Source organism: Euprymna scolopes, chromosome 10, assembly GCF_053919585.1.
Source record: "Euprymna scolopes isolate OS-2025 chromosome 10, ASM5391958v1, whole genome shotgun sequence".
In the NCBI taxonomy this organism is placed as follows: domain Eukaryota; kingdom Metazoa; phylum Mollusca; class Cephalopoda; order Sepiida; family Sepiolidae; genus Euprymna; species Euprymna scolopes.
In genome coordinates, this window is record NC_136491.1 from 45659735 (window position 1) to 45680632 (window position 20898).

Below are 20898 nucleotides of genomic sequence, written 5' to 3' on the forward strand. Positions count from 1 at the left end.
AGGTGCACTCTATTTGCCAAATAAATTCAGATGTGCTAATTTTGAGTTTAAACAGACACATATTGAACAAAAAGCACGCCTTTTGGTTGTGTTTTTATTAGTTCAGAGGATTCATATGTCAGGGACTGCTGATTAAAAAAGATAGATATATCGTAGTAGTTTAGTTGTAGTAGTTTTAATGCCTCCGTTCAGTCTGGAAAGACAAAGGATACCACCTGTAGGGGCAGCTGCACGTGTAATTGTGTGGCAAGGGGTGCGCAATCCTCAACCACATCTCTCCTTAATCGGCACTGCTGGATTCTACTGGCAAGGAGAATTCCAGGACGACTGGAAACAATGCTAGGATAAGCGGAGAGTACATACAGCACCTGGAAGTTCCAAACTGTCACTCATCTGGTACTGGCCAGGCTCATCGTTGCTTAACTTTGGTGATTATACCTGGATGTACTGAAGAGTGTGGTGATCCCCTAGTGCAATCAGGTGTGTTGCTGGGAGTGTAGTAGTTTAACAAGTGAGAAACTGAAGGCCCAACGGCCCTCTGTTACGATAGCATATCTATATCAGAAAGACTAATGTTAGGTTTTAGGGATGCACCATGTGATGTGATTATCTAGTCAGATGATTAATAAAAAATAGAGTTCGTTATAAGTTTGAATTATTGTTGTGGTTATCTTTCCTCTCGTAACGTGGGTGGAATTCAACATGGTTACCAGAAACAGATGTGATACTGAGGGTTTTATTATAGTATAGACATGTAGCAATCATAAACATTGATGTCTGTTTCCTCTGTCGGAGAGCAACCCTTAGTGAGGTTGTTTGGTCACATGATAACCTACATCATTAAACTATACAGCATAGTAATTTCTACCAGACCTATTTTAGGACTCCATCTCAGAACTTTAAAGGTTAGTAGAACAGACAGAAAGCTTTCAGATTGTTTTAGTGTTCACCTTACAGATAACAATGAACTCTTACACTTACTATAAAGACAAGCGTATATCTCTTTTGGTGGTTATGAACAAGTTATGCACACTTGGCTGTCAAACCAATGTACAGAGCGAAACGATAAAATTGTCCCCCAAAAGAAAACAACACTACAGCTTTATTTTAAAACTGTTATTGGAAAAAAAAAATCAATTCTGGGAACTTGATTATGTAGTAGAGCTGACATCTATTCAATGTAGCCGCCTTCAGTCTCAATCACTGCCTTGATTGGGTCCAGAACTAGGAGCATGCTTTTTCTACAAGTGGGAGCTCAGCAAATACTTGATAGATGGCGGCAATCAGGCTGGTGTTGTGGGAGGTCATGTTGGTGATGTTCTCGATGTATAATGAAACAAAGTAGTCCAGTGGGTTAAGGTCAGAGTAGAGGGGAGGAGGGAGGGTCAGTGAGAGAAGGGTAGAAAGTCATAACACTCCTTCTGAAGCCAAGCCTGGGTCTCTTTAGACTTGTGGGCTAGTAGATGATCTGCAACAAAAAAAGAAAACCGGTTTTCATCAAACGGAAATAAAATCATATCGTCTTTTCTAAGGTGACAGTGTTATTGTTCCACCCTGTATTACGACTCTCTGATGTTATCTTGAGTAGCAACATGAAGCTGGACATGCCACCCCGGACTAGATGAAATCTTGTCCTGGAATCCAATTAGATCACAAGACAAAAAGAGAGATATACTATAACATATTAAAATGGTCATTTGCAGAGAGGAAAATTATGTTCTCATCTTCTTTATTAACTCAGTTTTTGAGAGATAAAAAACGTTAATGGAACATTCAAATATCTATGTATCTCATATAGAGTTCAAGTATTAGCGCCAGGTAGGGAGTGCCTTGATTTCTGAGAACTTCAACCGAATGAAAACGAAACGAGAGAAAAATCATATTCTTGTGAAATATGTGCATTAACTTTTACACAGCAATCCCATATGGTAAATCATATGCCTTTAAACAACTAATACGTGCATGGACTTAGTAAAAAGTCTTAATCTTTTATTTGTTTTTGTGATTAAAACCTATGCTAAAAAGATATCTAGTCTCACGTTACTTTAAATTAATAATCTTTTATTAAAGTGAAAAATATTACTTTTGACAGTTGTGGATGTTTACCAAGAATGGGCCGGTCCGTGCATCTCAATGGTTAGCAACTTTAAACGGATAAAGAATCAAGTTTCTGATGACTTACTTAATTTTTGCACTGTGAGTTTGGAAATTGTTTGGTTAATTCATATTTTTTTTAAATTTTATATAAAAAAAAATGGCACTTCTACAGTAAGTGGGACGAGATTTTGTAGTTGATAAATGGAGTTTTCAGATAAAAAAAATGGTTTGAACTGATTTTTTTTGCCAATTCTAATAAGTTACAATGATAGCTCTCAAATTATGCAGTCGAAATTACCTGAATATAACTGAATTATTAGACAAAAACAACTTTAATCGTGTTAGCAGTTGAAAAATTGCCGCCATCTTGTTTAAATCAAAACGGGAAATTACCTCCCTTTTGAACTCTCCTGTGTCTTATGATTGTTTTCATCGAATTCTATTTTTATTTTCATTAATAAATAATTTTCTACCTTATCGATTTTCGTAATTTTTAGATATAATCATCTTAAAAATATAGGGATTACGTAGATACCCTTGTTTTCATGTGAAATTTAGTATTACGATTTCTAAAATTTCATCCCAATACTGCAGAAGCGCCAAAACAGTAAATAACAGATAACTGTTATTTATTTTTTTTTATAAAATTTTCTTATCTTTTTGTTTTTGCTGAGGATGAGGCATCCTAGCAGATATCAGAATTCATCTGCTATTCAATCAGAGATTTTTTTAAGATTCTAATCGTCCCCTTAAGTGAAATTGTTTGTACTTCTCTTGCACTTGGTTCACCGGGTATATTTGTCAGGTAGGCTTTGAAATTTTTTTTTCATGAACCCAGTTGCTTCTATAATTATTGGAATGATAGAGATCTTCCTAAGATTCAAGTCTCTTTCCATATCGTACATAAGACCTTGGTATTTATTATAGTTATCTTCCCCCTCTCAGCTCTGTTTAAGTCAGTATAATTACGGACAATGACTTCAACTTAGGTTGCTACTTTCTCCCTTTTGTCTCGTATCACTATATCAAGTTTAACTACTCTATTTTGATAGACATGTAGCTGTAACGAATGGTGTATGGTGTATGTGAATATGCAATAAATATGATTGGAAAATACAAGGGTCATTCAAAAGTAAAGGCTCCTATGTTTTTTTAACTAAAAAAGCTGAAGAGCTACGAAGACAGGAGTAATACCATTGAAACGAGTGACCTTGTGAGCTCCAAAATGTTTTCCTTACAGAGTCATCACTATTCTCAATGTACTTTTTTCAGTGATGAACAATAGAGCATACTTTGTCATATGAGGGTCATTATAAATAGTAAAGCCTCCTATTTTTTTTTAACTCAAAAAGTTGAAGAGCCAGGAAGACATGAGTTGTACCATTAAAACAAACGACCTTTCGTGCTCCAGAATTTATTTTTATACATGATCACCACCATTTTCAATGCACTTTTGAATTTAGTGACACATCTCTGCTTCTGATACATGTCCATGACAGGGTTGCTTTCTTAGTCTCACACCGTCAATATCTGCAACAGAGAGATTAAACTTTCAGGTCATGAAGCAATACAATTTGCAATCCCCTCTAATCCATTCAGACTGAATAAAATAGGCATTACTTTTATAATGGCCCTCGTAAATTTTTTTCAGGGATATATTTATAAAGAAAATGTTTGAGTAACAGACGAGAACACCCTCTACAAATTTAATAAGTATTTTTATTTGTTTTACCATTGCCAACCAAGGCAAAAGTTTATCAGGGAAAGGTATTCAGTGTTTCAAATGGTTATTTTATATTTACATTTCTGAACAACCTCAATAACCTTGCTATCCACATATATTTTCTCTATAACACCGAGAAGAAATTTAGTAAGATACATATTTTTTGTAATACCATACCACCACTTTTTGTTAGATCACGTGTTGCATGAAAAGAAATGATATGAGAATAATATGATGGATGTGTAATGTGAGCCTTAAAGACAAGATTAGATCTGATGACCTCAGAGGAAGATTAAATCTGGACAGTATAGCGAAATGTATTCAGAAAAAGTAAACTTCTATGGTATGGCCATGTTTAAAGAACAGATCAGAAGTTTTGGGTTAGTAGATAAAAAACAGTTGAAGTAGCAGGTTCAGATCACAGGGAAATGCCAAGGAAGGGATAAATAAAGGCCTGGTTAGTTTGAAAGTCAATTTCTTAGAACCATCTAACACAGTTATTTTAGTCAACATTGGAAATATTTTTTAATTTTCACCAGCTATGGGCAAATAGCTCCACTGCCTTGCAAAGGCTAAGGGAGTAAATCCTGACAAAAATCTGGTTCGGAGTCCTGATAATAGGCGAATAGTGAAGCACTGCAACACCTTTCTGGCAACTCCTTTAGCTGTGCTGTATCCAACTGTATTGGCTTGCCTTTCTGTTAGAGGGGAACATTGGTAATTCAGCAAACCTAAGTCTCCTTGCATCTGAAGTGGTAGCTCCAGCTTATGCTGTATAGCCACAACAGATGCTGCAGTGCACCAAACTAGATGCAGAACGTCATTGTCTCATTAGACAGAAGAAGAAGATGATGATGTAGTAGTAATAGTAGTAGTAGTAGATGTAGGTGCCATATGGAGAGGATTTGTTCAGCAAGTAATTTATCCTTTCTAGTCCAAAGTAGAAATCTATGTAGAAAGGGAAGAAATTGTCTTACTTGAATATTGTGGACACTTTGCTATGTTGCAAATACAACAAATATTTTTCTTTTTCTCTTTCGTTCAAAGTGCAAATCTTGGGTTAGCCCAACAGTTTTTTTTTTGATTGCTATTCAATGATGTGCACTGCTGCATTGTAAGTCCAACTGGATAGGACTACCTTAAGCTGTAATGGCCCTCATCAGATCTGGACTAATCTGCGGATTGCTTTGATAGATATTATCTTTGCGATAAACTCATGGATAAAAGTATCTAAGAGTGTGAATCCCTATTCGAGATTAAACATCTTCTAATCAAAGTGTCCCCCCCTGCGTATCATTGAATGGCAATTAAAACAAATACTGTTGGACATTCATGACTGGAACTTGGTAGATAAGTAAGAAATTTTATATCAAATATGGTTCAAGAAAAGATTGTGAATTTTATTAACAATTCCAACTATGAAATATTTTTGGTCATCACTTATTTTTGGGGGGAGGAGAGGATGACTCTCTATAACAGTCTATTTTTTAAAAAATTGTTTAATGATTTTAAAATTTTAAATGTTTTGTTTCCACTTTTCCCTTTTTTTAACATCTTCCATATAACTTCCATTAAGTTTAGATTCTTTTTAAAATCTCACCTGAGAGCACACAACATTGTTCGTATCATCATCATCATCATCATTGCTGTCATAGTTGTCATCATCATCATCATCATCATCATCATATCATTGTCGTTGTCATCATCTTCTTATCATCATCAATATCATTGTCAGTGTTGGCATCATCATCTCATCATCATCGTCATCATCATCATCATACTGTCGGCATCGTCATCAACTTGATGTATATTTCACATGCTGGCAGGAGCTGGACGGCTTCAAGAAATTGACTTCTAAACTAAATTATCTTTGGCCAGGTCTTAATTTATCCCTCTTTTATCACTTACTCATTTTATCACTTACTCACATATTTTCCTGTGAACTGACTTTGCTACTTGAAGTCTCATCAGGTCAATATTATTTTTAAAAAAAAGATATCTACACCAATTAAATTCTTAATATAACATTTGAGTAATTCATTATTCTCTTGGTAATGAAATTCTGATGTTTATTTGGGGGTGAGTGATTAAGGTACTTTGAAATATTAAAACACGATTGTCGGTAATTTTCAAAGTTAAAAAACTGTTGTATACAGGTATTTTTCTTTTTATTCTTAGGCCAAAGCTGATCGGATTGAGTCTTTGGAAAAATATCGGGGAAAATGCGAACCTTGTTTCTTGTTCATTGCTGTGAGTATAAAATAGTTTTATAATTTGAAATTTTTGAGATAAGGATTAATAATTTGTATTATTTAGACTACTGTTCTTATATTGTTGTTATTTTCAAGATTACTTAAGGATGGGTACTGTCTAGGAAGTATAAACTAAAAGGCAGTCAACTATCGTTTATGCAACATTGACAACTTCCATCGTCTGAACACTCTTCTGGATTATTTAATGTCTGCACATGAATTGAGCATTTATTAGTTATTAATTCCTTTCATTCTTGTGGCAACTGTTTGGTGGTCTGAAGGTAAAGGCTTAGCAAATGGAGTTAAAGGAAGCTTCATATCTGCATTTGAATTTTCCCGCTGGCAGGAATTGTCATCCTATGCTAATAATTGCATAAGCATAAAACATTAGTATCTGTAAGTATAAAAGGATAATAATTATATATATATATATATATATATATATATAACAACATTATAAACAATAAATGTACATATAAATAATAATAATAATGATAATAATAATAATAATAATAATAATAATAATAGACCCACATATATAAATAATGAAAATTACAGAAGCAAAAAACCTAAAAAAAACCTTGCAGCAAAGCTGAAAATCGATTACAGAGCCAATCAGCTAGCACAGAAAACAGCCTTCATTACCTTGAAGGATCACAAACCCCATTTCCAAGACAGAGCAACTTGTAGACTTATCAAACCAGCTAAGAGTGAAATGGGTCTAGCAAGTAAATATATAAAAAAACAACTCCAACCTAAGACTTTGGACTAATTCCCAAGAATCCATCCACTGGTTCAAAGCCATTCCCAATAAAGAACAATGTAAATTTACTCAGTTCGACATTACTGACTTTTATCCTTCCATCAGCAGGGAAATCCTCACCAGCTCTCTAACCTGCGCCAAATCTTTCATGGAGATCAGTGACTTATAACTCGAAACTATCTTCCATGCTAGAAATTCACTCCTCTTCTTTGACAACAAAACGTGGGTTAAGAAATCCAATCTTGAGGACCCCTTTGATGTTCCAATAGGAGCCTTTGATAGTGCGGATGTGTGTGATCTGGTAGGCCTCTTTATTCTCCACTCCCTGCACAACAAGTTCCCCAATCATGAATTCGGCCTCTACCAAGATGATGGTTTATGTCTCTCACGCAACTACAAGGGTCAGAACCTAGACAGCTTCAGAAAACCAATGACCACATTCCTTAAAGAACTCGGTTTTAATATCACCATTGACACAAACCTCACTAGTGTGGATTTTTTAGATGTAACATTGGACCTGTCTAGCAACTCTACCAGACCCTACCACAAGCCTACTGAACAGCTTAGGTATATCAATACTCAATCGTGCCACCCACCCTGTGTTTTCCTGAACCTTGTCCCCAGCATCAGCAGAAGAATCTCCAACCTTTCATCCAGCCGAGAGATTGTCCAGCAAGCTGCACCATATTACAACAGGGCTCTCTGAGAAAGTGGATACCAGGAAGATATCTCATATATATCCAATCCACCCACCAGGCAGCGCAAACCCAACAGATCCAGGAACATAATTTGGTTCACCCCTCCTTTCTCTCTCAATGTCAAGTACAATATAGGTAGACAATTTCTCCTTCTAATAGATAAACATTTTCCACCCACCAACATACTCCATAAGATCTTTAACAGAAGCACAATCAAAACTAGCTACTCCTGCTGTCCCTCAATCGGCTCTATTCTGACATCTAAACCCCAACCCCAATAAATCCCCCTAATCCCTGCTGCTCATGCAGGGGAGGAGATACTTGTCCTCTGGGAGGAGGTTGCACAATTAAATCTATTGTTTACCAGGCCAAAGTCATTTCTGAAAGAAATTTACATTGGAATGACTCAGGGTACCTTCAATCAGAGACTGTATGCACACAGCTCCACCTTCAAATACCCTGAAAAGAGATTTGACACATCTTTAGCCACCATGATTTGGTCACTTAAAGAATCTAACACTTCATATAAAATAGAATGGTCGATCATTGATGTTAAAAAATCTTACGACTCAACCTCCAAAACCTGCCCCCTTTGCACCATCAAAAAATATAGGATTCTTCAGGCTATCAATAACCCATCCATAGCCTTATGAACATTAAAAATGAGATCTTCAGACAATGTCCCCACAAAAGGAAATTTCTCCTTGCCAAATGGCCTAACAACAGCATAACTTAACTTTTTTTAAATAATTCTTTTAAAGTTTTATTTTATTTTTATTTAAACTTCATCTTTACCATTTTATTTTAATTTTATTCTAAATTAAATTTAAATTGATATATTCATGCTTTATTTCATTATATATTTATTACCTTTAATTGTTGTACCTTTATTTATATGGGGTTATGTGTTCGTTTAAACAGGGCATTTATTTTTCAGAGAGGTTTTCCATCCCCCCCCCCCGCTAAACACACACACACACACACACACACTCTCACACACACACACACACTCATAAACATACACACATGCGCGCTTTCTTCCTTCCATAATCAGAATCTATTGGCATCGATTACTAAGTTCTGTTTTAAAATTTGAAACTCTGAGTCTTAAATGCTCATTCAACGTTTTTTCTCTATTTGTTTACTTTGCATTGTTTCAGTTTTTCAAAGTCACTGATGAATTTGCGCTGACTCTTTCCAACCTCTTATGGTTGATTCAGCGCAATGAAACCACTGGTATGGCCTTGAAATATGTATATATAGTGTCGTAATAAATATTGTATCTTCAGCTCTCACATCCACGATTGAGCACTTTATTGGATTTTTTTAATCGCTTCCTGACACGCTGTTGAAAACGATCATTAAGAGGTACTTACGTTAAACATGAATTACCAGTTTCAAGGATTATTTTGGCTGAAAGAATTTCAAATTCACTCTTGGAACTAAAATATGACCCGTATTTGTGGGACGTTTGGTTGGACGTTTCTAACTTATTTTAATAGGTTTTATGAAAAGATGTCAACAATAATCAGAAAAAATTATGCTATTGTTACAAAAGTTGGGAACAGAATAAAATACTAAATACACTTAAAAAATATGGAGGGTGTGTCATTTTCAATAAAAATTTTGTTGAAAATTTTTGATAAAAGAAATAGTCTATAGTAATATAAGTGTTTAAACATCGTAAAACATGAGGACGATGATTTTGTCATGTATGCTGGTATATTTTATGCATAGTGTGAGGCATTTAAATTAACGGAATTATCGAGCGACATGTTCAAATATCTCATTATCTCATTTTTGTTCAATGTCTTAAGGACAAAGAAATTAGATCATGAATTCTTAGTATTATTGGACACGACCCAAACATTACACTGCAAAAAGTAATAGTATCTAATAAATATTAAACAATAAGTGGATTAAAGAGAAAAGTATATCATGGATACAGACTGTATGACAAAAAAATTGAATCCAAGTAAAGAAAAAATGTTATATGTAATATGTGTGATGGAAAGCATATAAAACCGGACTTACTTTAAGAATAAAATATGCTTTAATTGTGAGCATGTAGGCCATCAAATTAGAAAAGACAGAGACAAGTAAAAGCAAAGTTTCAATGGAAAATGAAGGTAGTTTTGTCTAAAAACTAAATGAAACAGAGTATAAAACAAATGTACTTAAATGTAAAAATAAATGGGCAAACAGTAAAATTGTTACTTGACTCAACAAGTTATATTTCGGTAATAAACGAGCAAACTGGGAAAAATAGGTTTTCCGCAGTTAACGAACAGAAAAGATTGCCAGATGGGTACCCGGTACAAAGTCAAAGTTCAAAAGAAGAACTAAATTTTAACATTTCGTTCATGGGAAAACTCATAAATCAAAAGTGTATGTACTTCCTCGTTTAAAAAATGTTTTTGGTCTAGACTGGATTGTACTGTTTAACAACCCATTTTTAAACCCAAAAGAAAAGTACCATTTTCGACACTAGACACAATAAACGAGAAATTAGAATGGTTGGAAGAAATTTGCATAATTTCAAAAGTTGATTACTCAGAATGGGTGTCGCCAACCGTATATATAAAACAGACTCTCCCCGCCCAAAAATCAGAGTATGTGCTGATTTTTCGACTAGGTTAAATGACTGTTTGAATATGCATATCCACTACCATCTGCAGAAGATATTTCACTAAATTAAATGCTCACATTGCTAAACTGCAGGCTTTCTTAGGATTAGTAAGTTACTATAGTGTTGTATAGCCTGTGTATAATTGCGAGTACATATAAATGATGATCATAAACGTGCATATATATAACGTTGTATATATAGTATATACATGTACATGTCTTTAAACGTGTGTAACGTAATGTTTTGTGATTGTCTAATAATGTTTATATGTGTATATGTATTTATAACAATGTCTGGGATCATCTAGTGTGTGTGTGTACGTACATATATTTATAAGTGTGTATAACAAATACGGACAATAACAATTTACAATATACAGTCTTTAAGGGATGAATAACAGTTCTGTGAGATTTTACATCTTGTTCATCTTTGGGTTTTGTTTCACGGATCCACCAAAAGCTGCAATGAAAATTCATCTCAAGGAAACGACTAAGAAATCTCAGGTTGTATTTTTAGGCAACTTTTATTCTTTCTTATTCCCCAACTTAGGGGTTTCATACTTGTCTTAAGTTTCTACATTCTATATACCTTGACCCAACAGCTTCCTTGGGTGTTCAGAGCTCTTACGACAGGTCTGTCTGCTCGATTCTCTCTCAACTCTCTTTCTTCTCTGACTAAACTTTACGTATATGTAAAAAACTATCTTCCTTTCTAATTACGTCATCCACATACATAGCACTAAAGGATTCTTACCTGATCTTTCCAACATATTTTTGTTTATCTAAGAATTCTAAAGTTATTACTGTCAGCTAAAACTCCTAATTGCTATTGGTTCTAAAATTCTAATTTCCAAGTGAAAACATAATCGTTAGCTAAAATTCTGTTTGTAATGATGAAAATTCCAGCCTTAAACACACAGCAAATCTACTGCAATGTTAAGGCATAATTCTATCGAATTATAATTTTAAAATACAGGGTGGAACGATAAAATTGTTGCCCTAGAAAAGATGACATGATTCCATTTCTGTTTCATGAAAACCGGTTTTCTTTTTTTGTTGCAGACCATGTACTAGTTGGCCAGTTGTGTAGAAATCCTAAGAGCAATAGAAGCCTTTTATCATGTCTAAAAGTGACATAATGTTCCACGAGCGAGATCAGGGATGTGCTGCTGTAGAACTCATGCCCTCTACCGATCCTAGTTATGACAGCAGGACCATTGCAACCACTCTCAAAATGGATTGCCACAAATAATAGGGACATGCCCAGGGTGATGAAAACAAAGTTTCCAGCCATGATTATTGGTGTGGTTTCAAGTGAGGGCCATATCATGCTACATCACATTTTTGAAGTCGGCTTGAAAGTCAACATCAAAGTGTACCTGGATGTGCTGAAGAGTGTGGTGATCTCTTGGTGCAATCAGGTGGTCGCTGGCACACCCTGTATGTGGCAGCAGGACTCAGCGCCAACTCACAAGTTCAAACAGAACCAGACTTGGCTTCAGGAGCGTTACAACTTTGTACCCTTCCTCACTGATCCCCCTCTTTCCCTAACCTGAACCCGCTGGACTAATTCATTTGGTCATACATCAAGAACATCACCAACATGACCTCCCACAATACCAAAGCCAGCCTGATTGCCACCATCTGCTGAGTATTTGCCGAGCTCCTGCTGGCAATTGTTGAAAAGGCATGCTCCCAGTTCCAGACCCGTATCAAGGCGGTGATTGAGGCTGAAGGCGGCTACATTGAATAGATGTCAGCTTTACTACATAATTAAGTTACCTGAATTGATTTTTTCAATAAAAGTTTTAAGATAAAGCTGTAGTGTTGTTTTCTTTAGGACAATAACTTTATCATTCTACCCTGTAGAATATGTATCATCAAAGAAGAAAACTTAAATTTTACACTGTGTTTATGTAATTTGTTTCATATTCTAGGGTGGATCCTTGGTAAATGTGATCAGAGGTGCCAAAAGTCCATTATTGATGTCAACCATCGTTCAGGAATTGGAACAAGAACACAAAGTTATTGCAGGAGAACACAAAAGGAATGTGGTAAGATTTCTCTCGTAAAATTTAATTATAATTGCATAAAATCTAATTATAATTGCATAAATTTAATTATAATTGCATAAAATGACTAAAAACGTTTAATCTTTTTTGGGGATAAAATTCGAACTTACATCGCTTTTATGTAGTATTCAATTTTCAAACCTAATGTAATATTTTCAATAACAAAATAAAATATATTTACACATACATGCAAGTGTTTATATCTGCAGATCTTTTATGGGTTTTCCGCTTCTTTTCATGAGTGGTTGTTGATCATCTCATCTGTTTAACTAAGATGAATAAAACTTTTCATGCAGGAAAAAGGAGACATTTGCTGAGTTTTCTTCAAGGTTTTATTTGCAGAGAATTTACTTAGGATAGTAAGACAAATGTTATTGTAGCTAGTTATTTACTTTTTAAACAACCTGCTAACTTAAATAAATGAGTGATGCAGACAGACATGGAAGTAACATTTACCTTAGATTACCAGTTTTCTACATCATAGGTTGTATCTCATTTGCATGGCTTCCACTGTTTGCAGATCAAGGTCATCCTGATATGCACTAAATGTCACAATTCACACTAGCTAACTTAATCGTAGGGTCTCTAATATATAGGACTAAGCAACAAGAACTAAAATCGTGCTAAGACACTTCGAACAAATAATGTGCACATATAGCGTCCTGTTCTATGCTACAAAGATTTCTACAAGCGAAATATGGAATCAAAGATGGAATCAACCCAACAACTTAAGAGTCTATGGCTGAAGACGGCAGCTGCTGAAGAAGAGCTGTAAAGACATGGTTCAAAAGAGTGAGGAAAGGAGACTAGCAGAAGAGGGAAAGGAGAGAGCACAGATAGCAGAGGGCTGCAACAGAGCTCTTGCAACCAGACATCACCTACATCTGTGGTATATGCAACTGAACCTGTCAATCTAGGATAGGCTTGAACAATAGACATTGCAATTAGCCAGATACAGAACTCCAATGTCTTATGAGACAGATAGATTCCAATAACTCTGCATATAGGAACCATAGAAAATAGTTTCAAGTCTATGCATAATCACCACACAACTACACGGCTATGATATGGTGGATTGAGACTGAAGTTTCTCAGACTGAAGTCAGTTTTGTGTTGCAACCGTTTATGGTGGTATAAACATGTTCAACGAAGATTTGGTTGGATAAGCTGTTGGTGCAGACACATATTTTTTTATTACAAATATTTTAATCGTTTTTAAATAAATTATTTTTACATAACTTACTTGTTTTACATAACTTTACTTGTTTTTTTGCTCCGTTCTCCATGCCAACATTTTAGATCAACTACTTAGAGATGTTGTAAACGTTAAGGGTTTCATAGTTAGTTGAATCACTGAAACTAGAAATGCTTACAACCATAAATACTTAACAAATGCAGATAATTCACGAGTACATAAATACACATTTTCGTACCAACTAGCGGGGGGTACCCGGCGTTTAGAGGTGTGTGGTTTTAGGTAAATCAAAACACCCGGGTATTTGTGTTGTGGGGTGGGGGGTTAAAATTAAAAAAAAATAGTTTTTGTAGGTAAATATGAAGGATCAAACCCGAATCCTTGAGTCGAAGTTGGAAATTAAAGTGTGATAAAAAACGTGCAACATTAACCACTGGGCCAGCACAAAATAGTAACGAAAACATGTTTGAATTTATTTAAGTATTAAAACTTGGCAGGTGCCCGTACTTAATGAGGTCAACTTTGACTGCGGAGTAGTATTTTATTTACTGCAGGTCAGGATTTTTTTTTTTTTTTGTTTCCCCAAGATGTTGTGGGGAAAACCAGCACCCCATAAAAAGGGGATTGTCCAAATTGAATAGCAATTGTCTGATATAAGGAGAAACTCCACATTGATCAAAGCTGATTGTTTTCGGACGTTTCCGGAAAAATGCCGCCAAAATTAGTTTCGCTTTTATTATATGAAAAAGCTTAATGCACATGCAGTGATCGAAAAATGTTGAATATCTATCTTTTCAAAGTCGAGCAAATGAAATAGACAGGTGACCCCCATTGTTAACTGGTAGATATGATGATTTAGACGTGATATAAAAAGTTTTAACAAGAAGTGAGTCGACCGATCGCTTCTCGGAAAAAAGCCTTTCTCTGACATACACAAAAAGCGAACATACATACATACATACACACATTTTCACTTTTATATAGATGGACAAACAAGAAAGTCATGTAACATCACAATGCAGAACAACAATAATTTGGTACTCACTTAGAAATGATTAAAGTCTTACTTTGTCTCATAGTGGGGCAATGTTCTCACTGGGGTAAACCCTTACATTTTTTGTGAAGGTCGAAACATCTCTGTCTTTTCTTGTCCAAAGGGAAGTCACTCCCCTGGTGTCTATATAAACCAGTGTTCTTTACCTAAATTCCTCTACAGAGAACATCCTTTGCCTTGAAGGGGATAGATGTCAGCTAATTTAATAATTTAAAAAGTGTTTTCATTTTTTATTTCATACGTAATGCTTTTTGATTTTAACGTCAATGCGTTCAGCATGTCATAATCTTACAAAAATATATAATTTTCAAACTACTGTCTATCGTCTTTCCAATAAAATTACTGTCCAGATTTAATCTTCCTCGAAGGTCATCAGATCTAAGCCTGTCTTTAAGATTTGCTTTAAGCACCCATCATATTCTTCTCATTTAATTTTTCTCTATGCAAAACATGCCCGCAATCCTCACTGGCCAGGGTTCACTTTCATACATCATCACACTTTGTGTGCATGTCTAGTAGATTCTTCTCTTGGTCGACAGTGGTAAAACTCTGCAAGGTAGTAATAGCAGAAGTTCCTTGAACTAGCTTAATTAGTTCCTAACTCTTGTAATCACACTAAAACCAGCTTCGGTTATCTTTACGATTACTGTTTCCACTTCACTTCCGGTCACTCTTTTATCTTTAATTGATTTGTTACAGTATCTTTTGTCTATTAAATTGTTAGGTGACAGTATGGAATAGGTGAAGGAAGCTTCCCCTCTCTTGTTCTGTTAAGAAGGACTTTTCTAAATAATAACGTTATTATTTAGAAAAGAAAAATTATTAACATGGAAGGGAGAAGTGAAGTGCGTGCAGTAATCGTAATGTTAACCACAGTTTCTACCTTTGCTCTCATGGTATCACCAAGGTAACATAACGCCATGATGATGATGATGATGGTGATCCGAATTTAACTTTTGGATTTCAGATTGTTGATGAAGTAGTTGAAACGCTAGCTGAAAAGGCAGTTGAAATTAAAGAAGGTCAGTCCAAGTTTTTACAATGACTTTTGCTTCAGTTCATTGATTTTTAACATTAATGTAAAATTCTTTGGCACTTGTTTCTATTGGTGATATTTCAAGCCAACACATTTCAGGTGAAACCATTATTACATATTCACGTTTCATGCCCGAAATTACTATAAATTAAAAAAAAAAATGATCCAGTAGAAAAAAAATAATTACAACTAAAAATGAAACTTTTCGAGTTTAGTGATTTATTTATTTATTTATTTATTTAAATGTTTGTGGAGAAGTCAGGCATAGACTGAAATGTATTTATAATAAAAATGGTTGGATTGCAAAAAGGATGGTAAATTCCATGGATGACATGGGGGGGGGGTCACCTTGTATCTTAGGTTTATCGATAATATGGCATCTCAAACAACTGCATAAGCATTATCCAGAATTTCAAGAATGTTAGAAAAGGAAGTAAGACTCGATAGTTATTAAATTTAGTAACCAGTGCTTAGTTGTTTGACCAGTTAAACTAGAACTAAATAGTTATATACCAAAGAGTTTGCATAGAAACAGGCTGGGATGTTCTATTGTGTTAAGATGAGCAAGTGCATTCTTTGGATTCTGATTGGTTGCTAGTCGATGAGTGAACATTCTAGTGTTTCATTTAAGCAAGTTTGTCAGTTAACTGGACGCCAGTTGAAACCTTTATATCGATGTTATTTTGATTTTATAATAGTATTTTTCTTTCATTTTTAGATACGTTGGAAACAGGCATTGCTTTTCTTGCTGATTTATTTCTGTTTCTTTTATTTGCCCGATTTTTTGTTTTGTTTTGCTTAGAAAACCTTTTACACTTCAATGGGGAACTGGTAAATTTTGCAGACAAACTTGAATCATCCAGTCGAGCTGTGCTGCTTTTCTCTTGTCAGCTGCTCAGTGTCACTTAATGTTTTTTTTTTTTTTTTGCGCATTATTTTTAACTAGCACAGTTGATTTTAGTTGTAATGGTTGGATGTCCTTTAAAAAGTTTTTATCAGAAATTCTTTCCAAGTTAATCTTTTTAAACAATTTTGTAAAATTAACGGAAATAGGTTACACATTCTCTGCAGACTTAGCACGTGCATACATCAACTTACCACTAGAAAATTCACAATTACAAAAGTAAATTCAACTATATAACAGTGAAAAAAAAAATAAATAAATAAAATAAAGCAAGAAACCTTAACTTAAATTATTAATTAGAAAAAATGGAGATCATCAGCTGTTTACCATGTAGCTGTTTTAGAGATTTAAAAACAAGACAACTATTAAATTCATGGCTCACCAGTGAAAAATATCAATTTCCCAATTAAAAAAATTGAACACAAACCAGTTACTATTTCCTTAATATATAAATTAAAAAATAATATATAAGTTAATAAATAAATAAATGAATAATAAGTATGAAAATACTATTAAAACCTTACAGTTAAGAACTATTCTATGATGTGGTAGTTAGCATATGAAATCATTATATATATATATATATATATATATATATATATATATATAAAATACGATTGATTCAAATCTTATTAAAATCGGAAGTAAAACTATTTTCAATAGAGTATTTCAATCAAATTTCACATTCCAAGGTCTAATTGCTATAAACTTGTCAGTCAGTGGCGGTTTAATGCTTCCTCAAGGATTTCTTTATTTAAAAAATAGTCTTTTATGAAAATTTGCATAAAAAGACTGTATATTGGAGAACTTAATATTAGTTAGCAACTGTCTTGCCTTTCCAGTAAGACCTTATTGACTTGCCTTCTCATGGGTCAAAATTATAAATAGGGTTTCTTTTTAATGTGAAGAAACTCCAGCTCTCCCAAAAGGGTTACTTTAGATGGGAACAAAAATACTTTTATTTTCCCCTTGACAATTCCTCATGATTAATAGCATCTCAGACAATAGGCCATAAACTCATTTCTTCTCCAAAAGGAGAAGGTAATTCCTGGGAAAAATGATCTCTTGATATAAACAGATACTACACTTTAAATTTATTTAAACACAAATGAAAAAACATAAGTGTGTGCTTGTGTGACGGGTGTCTGTGGTCAAAACTCTTAACTATATACGTTCTCATTAGATCACTGAAGTTAAGCAACGTTGAGTCTGGTCAATACCAGATAGGTGATCAGATGCTGTATGTAGGAGGATGTCAACACCTCCCTGCAAAAACTGCAAAAACCTAATATTCCCATCTCCCTTGAAAGGGATATACATGCAACTGCAGACTGCCTGTGAATTTGATGTTCCTGCAAAGCTTCCTTATTCAGTGGAAACTGGTTTAACCTACCTAGAGTGAAGTGCGGTTAACTCTTAACTCAACGATTTCACTCAAGCATTGTTCCTTTAATCTTTCACCATTTGTCTATCCCTCTCACTTCAGCAGTCACCACAATACCACATTTACTCGCTGGATTACCCCACTTAAAATATTCCCAATGGTTTTTAAATGATTTGATTTGCAAAAGGTTTTTTATAATTTGATGAAAATGATGGGGGTGTACACAATAAAACCACACAAAAAAAAGAAGAAAAACAAAGAAATTAAGGGCAGGTTAGTAAGATTCTCCCAACTCTTAAGAGTAAATTCCATACTGTTTTCTGGTTTGTTTACAACCGAAATCAAGCAGATCAAACTCTAAGTGAGAGTAATACTTAAGGAGAGTAGAAAGTGGGTCTTGGGTTTACTTTCAACAGCCTATAACTTTTGCTTCCCTTATTTTTTCCTTTAGTTCTCACATTTCATGAGCAATGTTTCTGACAAAGGGAAAATAATTACTGTTTCCTAGGTTAGAATCTATCCATGTAACATTTATCATTGGCTAGGTTTTGACCTTGAAGTATCATTATTTTTTGGTTTGTTTGTTTTTAAGTCCTTATATCAAGTAGCTTCATGCTTTAGCTAGAGAGATTTTCATTTTTAAAAAATGAGAACAAATGAAATAGGAGTGGAATTTAAGTATGGGTTGTGTCCTTCCAAGATGAATACAATTTAGGGAGGACAAGAGAAAAATAAAATGTGGGAGTTGGCATTTTAGCAGATTTCTATTACTGAAAAATAGATTTCAATTTCGTTTTCTGTTTATTTTTCCATCCAATATCGTTTACATTCTGGGAAGGAAGGAGGTGGGGGACACTTTTTGGCTCGATGACAACATTATCCAAAAGTTCAATCCATTAACCTAAATGTTCCTCATTTCTGGGCTCAATCCAGAATTTATTGATCAATATCTTATTTTATTCCCTATTCTGGCTGATCAACAGAAAAAAGATTACTTTGACACCTTAAAAACAAAAAGTACAAAAATAAATATATGTACATATTTGTATGACTAACATGCCAAACACGTCGTTAATATATTTTTAGAATCTCATACTTGTTCAGTGGTTGGAATTTTTATCAATTACTTTACAGATTAACTCTGCTGTTTGGTCAATTTATTTAATGATTGACTCAGTAGTTTAAACTTTGGTCTATTACTCTACAAACTGATTTGAACCTAGGTCAATTACTTTACAGATTGGTTTGAATCTAGGTCATTAATTTACAAATTGTATCAGTAGTTTTAATCTTAGTCAATTACTTTACAGACTGATTCAGTGGTTTGAATCTTGGTCATTAATTTACGGTTTGGCTAAGTGATCAATTATTTTACAGATTGATTCAGTGGTTTGAACTTTGATGTATTAATTTTCGGATTGGTTTTGTAGTTTGAATTTTAGTCAATAACTTTATAGATTGACTCAGTGGTTAGAATTTAGAGGTGTCTCCATCCACCAAAGCTCCTAAATTGTGGTGAAGTTTAATGTCATTCTCAGGATACATTTTATTAATTTTAAAGCTTGATATATATTTTGATAGTGTTAAAAATTAATAGAATTATCTCTATATTGGCTCTTTTTTCAAAGAATTTTTATTGGTCTAATTGTGTTGAGTACTTATCCTTTCGAAAACAACTTCATGGCTGGGAAGAGGTGGGAGTCAGAGGGTGCAAGGTCAGGAGAGTAGGGAGAATGGGGTAGAATTTCATAACCGCATGGCCGTGCTTCTGATCTGGCGACATGTGAGTTGTGGACCGGAGCGTTATCCTGCAGGAGGAGAGTACCTTTGCTGATTTTGCCCCGCCTCTTGATTTTAATAGCTACCCTTAATTTCCTCAAAAGTGAAGCATAATAGGCTCCTGTAATTGTGGTACCCTTTGCCAGAAAATCTGTCATCACTACCCCGTCCTGGTCCCAGAAGACTGTGAGCATGACCTTGTCAGCGGAGGGCTGCACCCTTGCCTTCTTTGGAGGTGGTGAGTCTAAGTGTTTCCACTGCATTGACTGGGCTTTGGTCTCTGGATCATAGTGATGGACCCAGGTTTCATCCTGTGTAATCAGTCTTTTGAAAAACTTTGACTCATCTTCTTGGCACATCTCCAAATTCATCCTCAGGCACTCGATGCGTTCTTGCTTCTGGAATGGTGTGAGCAACCTGGGAATTCATCTGGCAGACACCTTATGCATATGCAAATGGTTATGAATGATAGTTTCCACAGGCCCTGTACTAATCTTGACATCTTGGGCTATTTGGCAAATAGTAATGCGCTGATCTTCCAAAATGGCAGCCTCAACTTGACGGACAGATGCCTCATCAATGGCAGAAGGGGTGGGGGCAACCAGGTCTGAGAGCTGTTTCCACAAACTTCCGGCCATGTTTGAATTCACAATGCCAGCGTTTTACAAGGTCATATGATGGGGCATTATCACCATAAGTTTCTTTCATTTCATCAAAAGTCTCCTGTGGTGTGCGTCCTTTCAAATACAAAAACCGGATCACTGCTTGACATTCAACAGACTCCATTTCACACCTGACTCAGTTCAAACACCTGCAAAGCATAAACCACAATTAGTTCAGAGCTGCAATTTGCCACATAACCCATAGAGTTATAAATCATTGCACATGCAAAATTTCAGCTAGATCAAACAACTGAAAGTGGGTCAGGGGCGTTACTTATTGCACGCCCCTCATAATACAAATATGCACAGGCATTTTTATTCTTCTGGCAGGTTACATAAGTAGCCAGAAGATGCTGATATCCAATCAGCTGCCAGAAGACAAGTTTCAATGAAAGCAAGAAAAAAAAAATTTAAACCGAAAATATCAATATGAAATACTCCCATTTCCTGTGTTAAGAATGGCTTTCTATTTAAAAAAATCATTCTTAAGATAGGAAATTGGGGGATATTGTGTTTTTAATTAAGTGTATGGTAATCTTTGCTTTAACTTTGTTTAGCTTCTTATGTAATCTGCTGAAAGATGCTGATGCAAATTTGCCAGAGGTTGGACTGTAAACTAGAGAAGTACCTTGCTTTGAATAAAATTGCACA

At 34.8% G+C, this 20898-nt stretch overlaps 1 protein-coding gene across 6 annotated transcripts in view; it reads left to right on the forward strand.

The window, feature by feature from the left end:
- The window catches only part of LOC145285970 (thioredoxin domain-containing protein 6-like), a 140646-nt gene that overhangs the window by 57916 nt on the left and 61832 nt on the right, over nucleotides 1-20898 (forward strand). For 5 of the 6 annotated variants that reach the window (XM_080134512.1, XM_080134514.1, XM_080134513.1 and 2 more), the window contains exons 3-6: nucleotides 2093-2196; nucleotides 5999-6070; nucleotides 12099-12215; nucleotides 15450-15504. In XM_080134512.1, coding sequence (XP_079990638.1) covers nucleotides 2093-2196; nucleotides 5999-6070; nucleotides 12099-12215; nucleotides 15450-15504 — 348 coding nt within the window. The remainder of the gene's footprint in view (nucleotides 1-2092; nucleotides 2197-5998; nucleotides 6071-12098; nucleotides 12216-15449; nucleotides 15505-20898) is intronic. The other variant, XM_080134515.1, reaches the window with a different exon arrangement.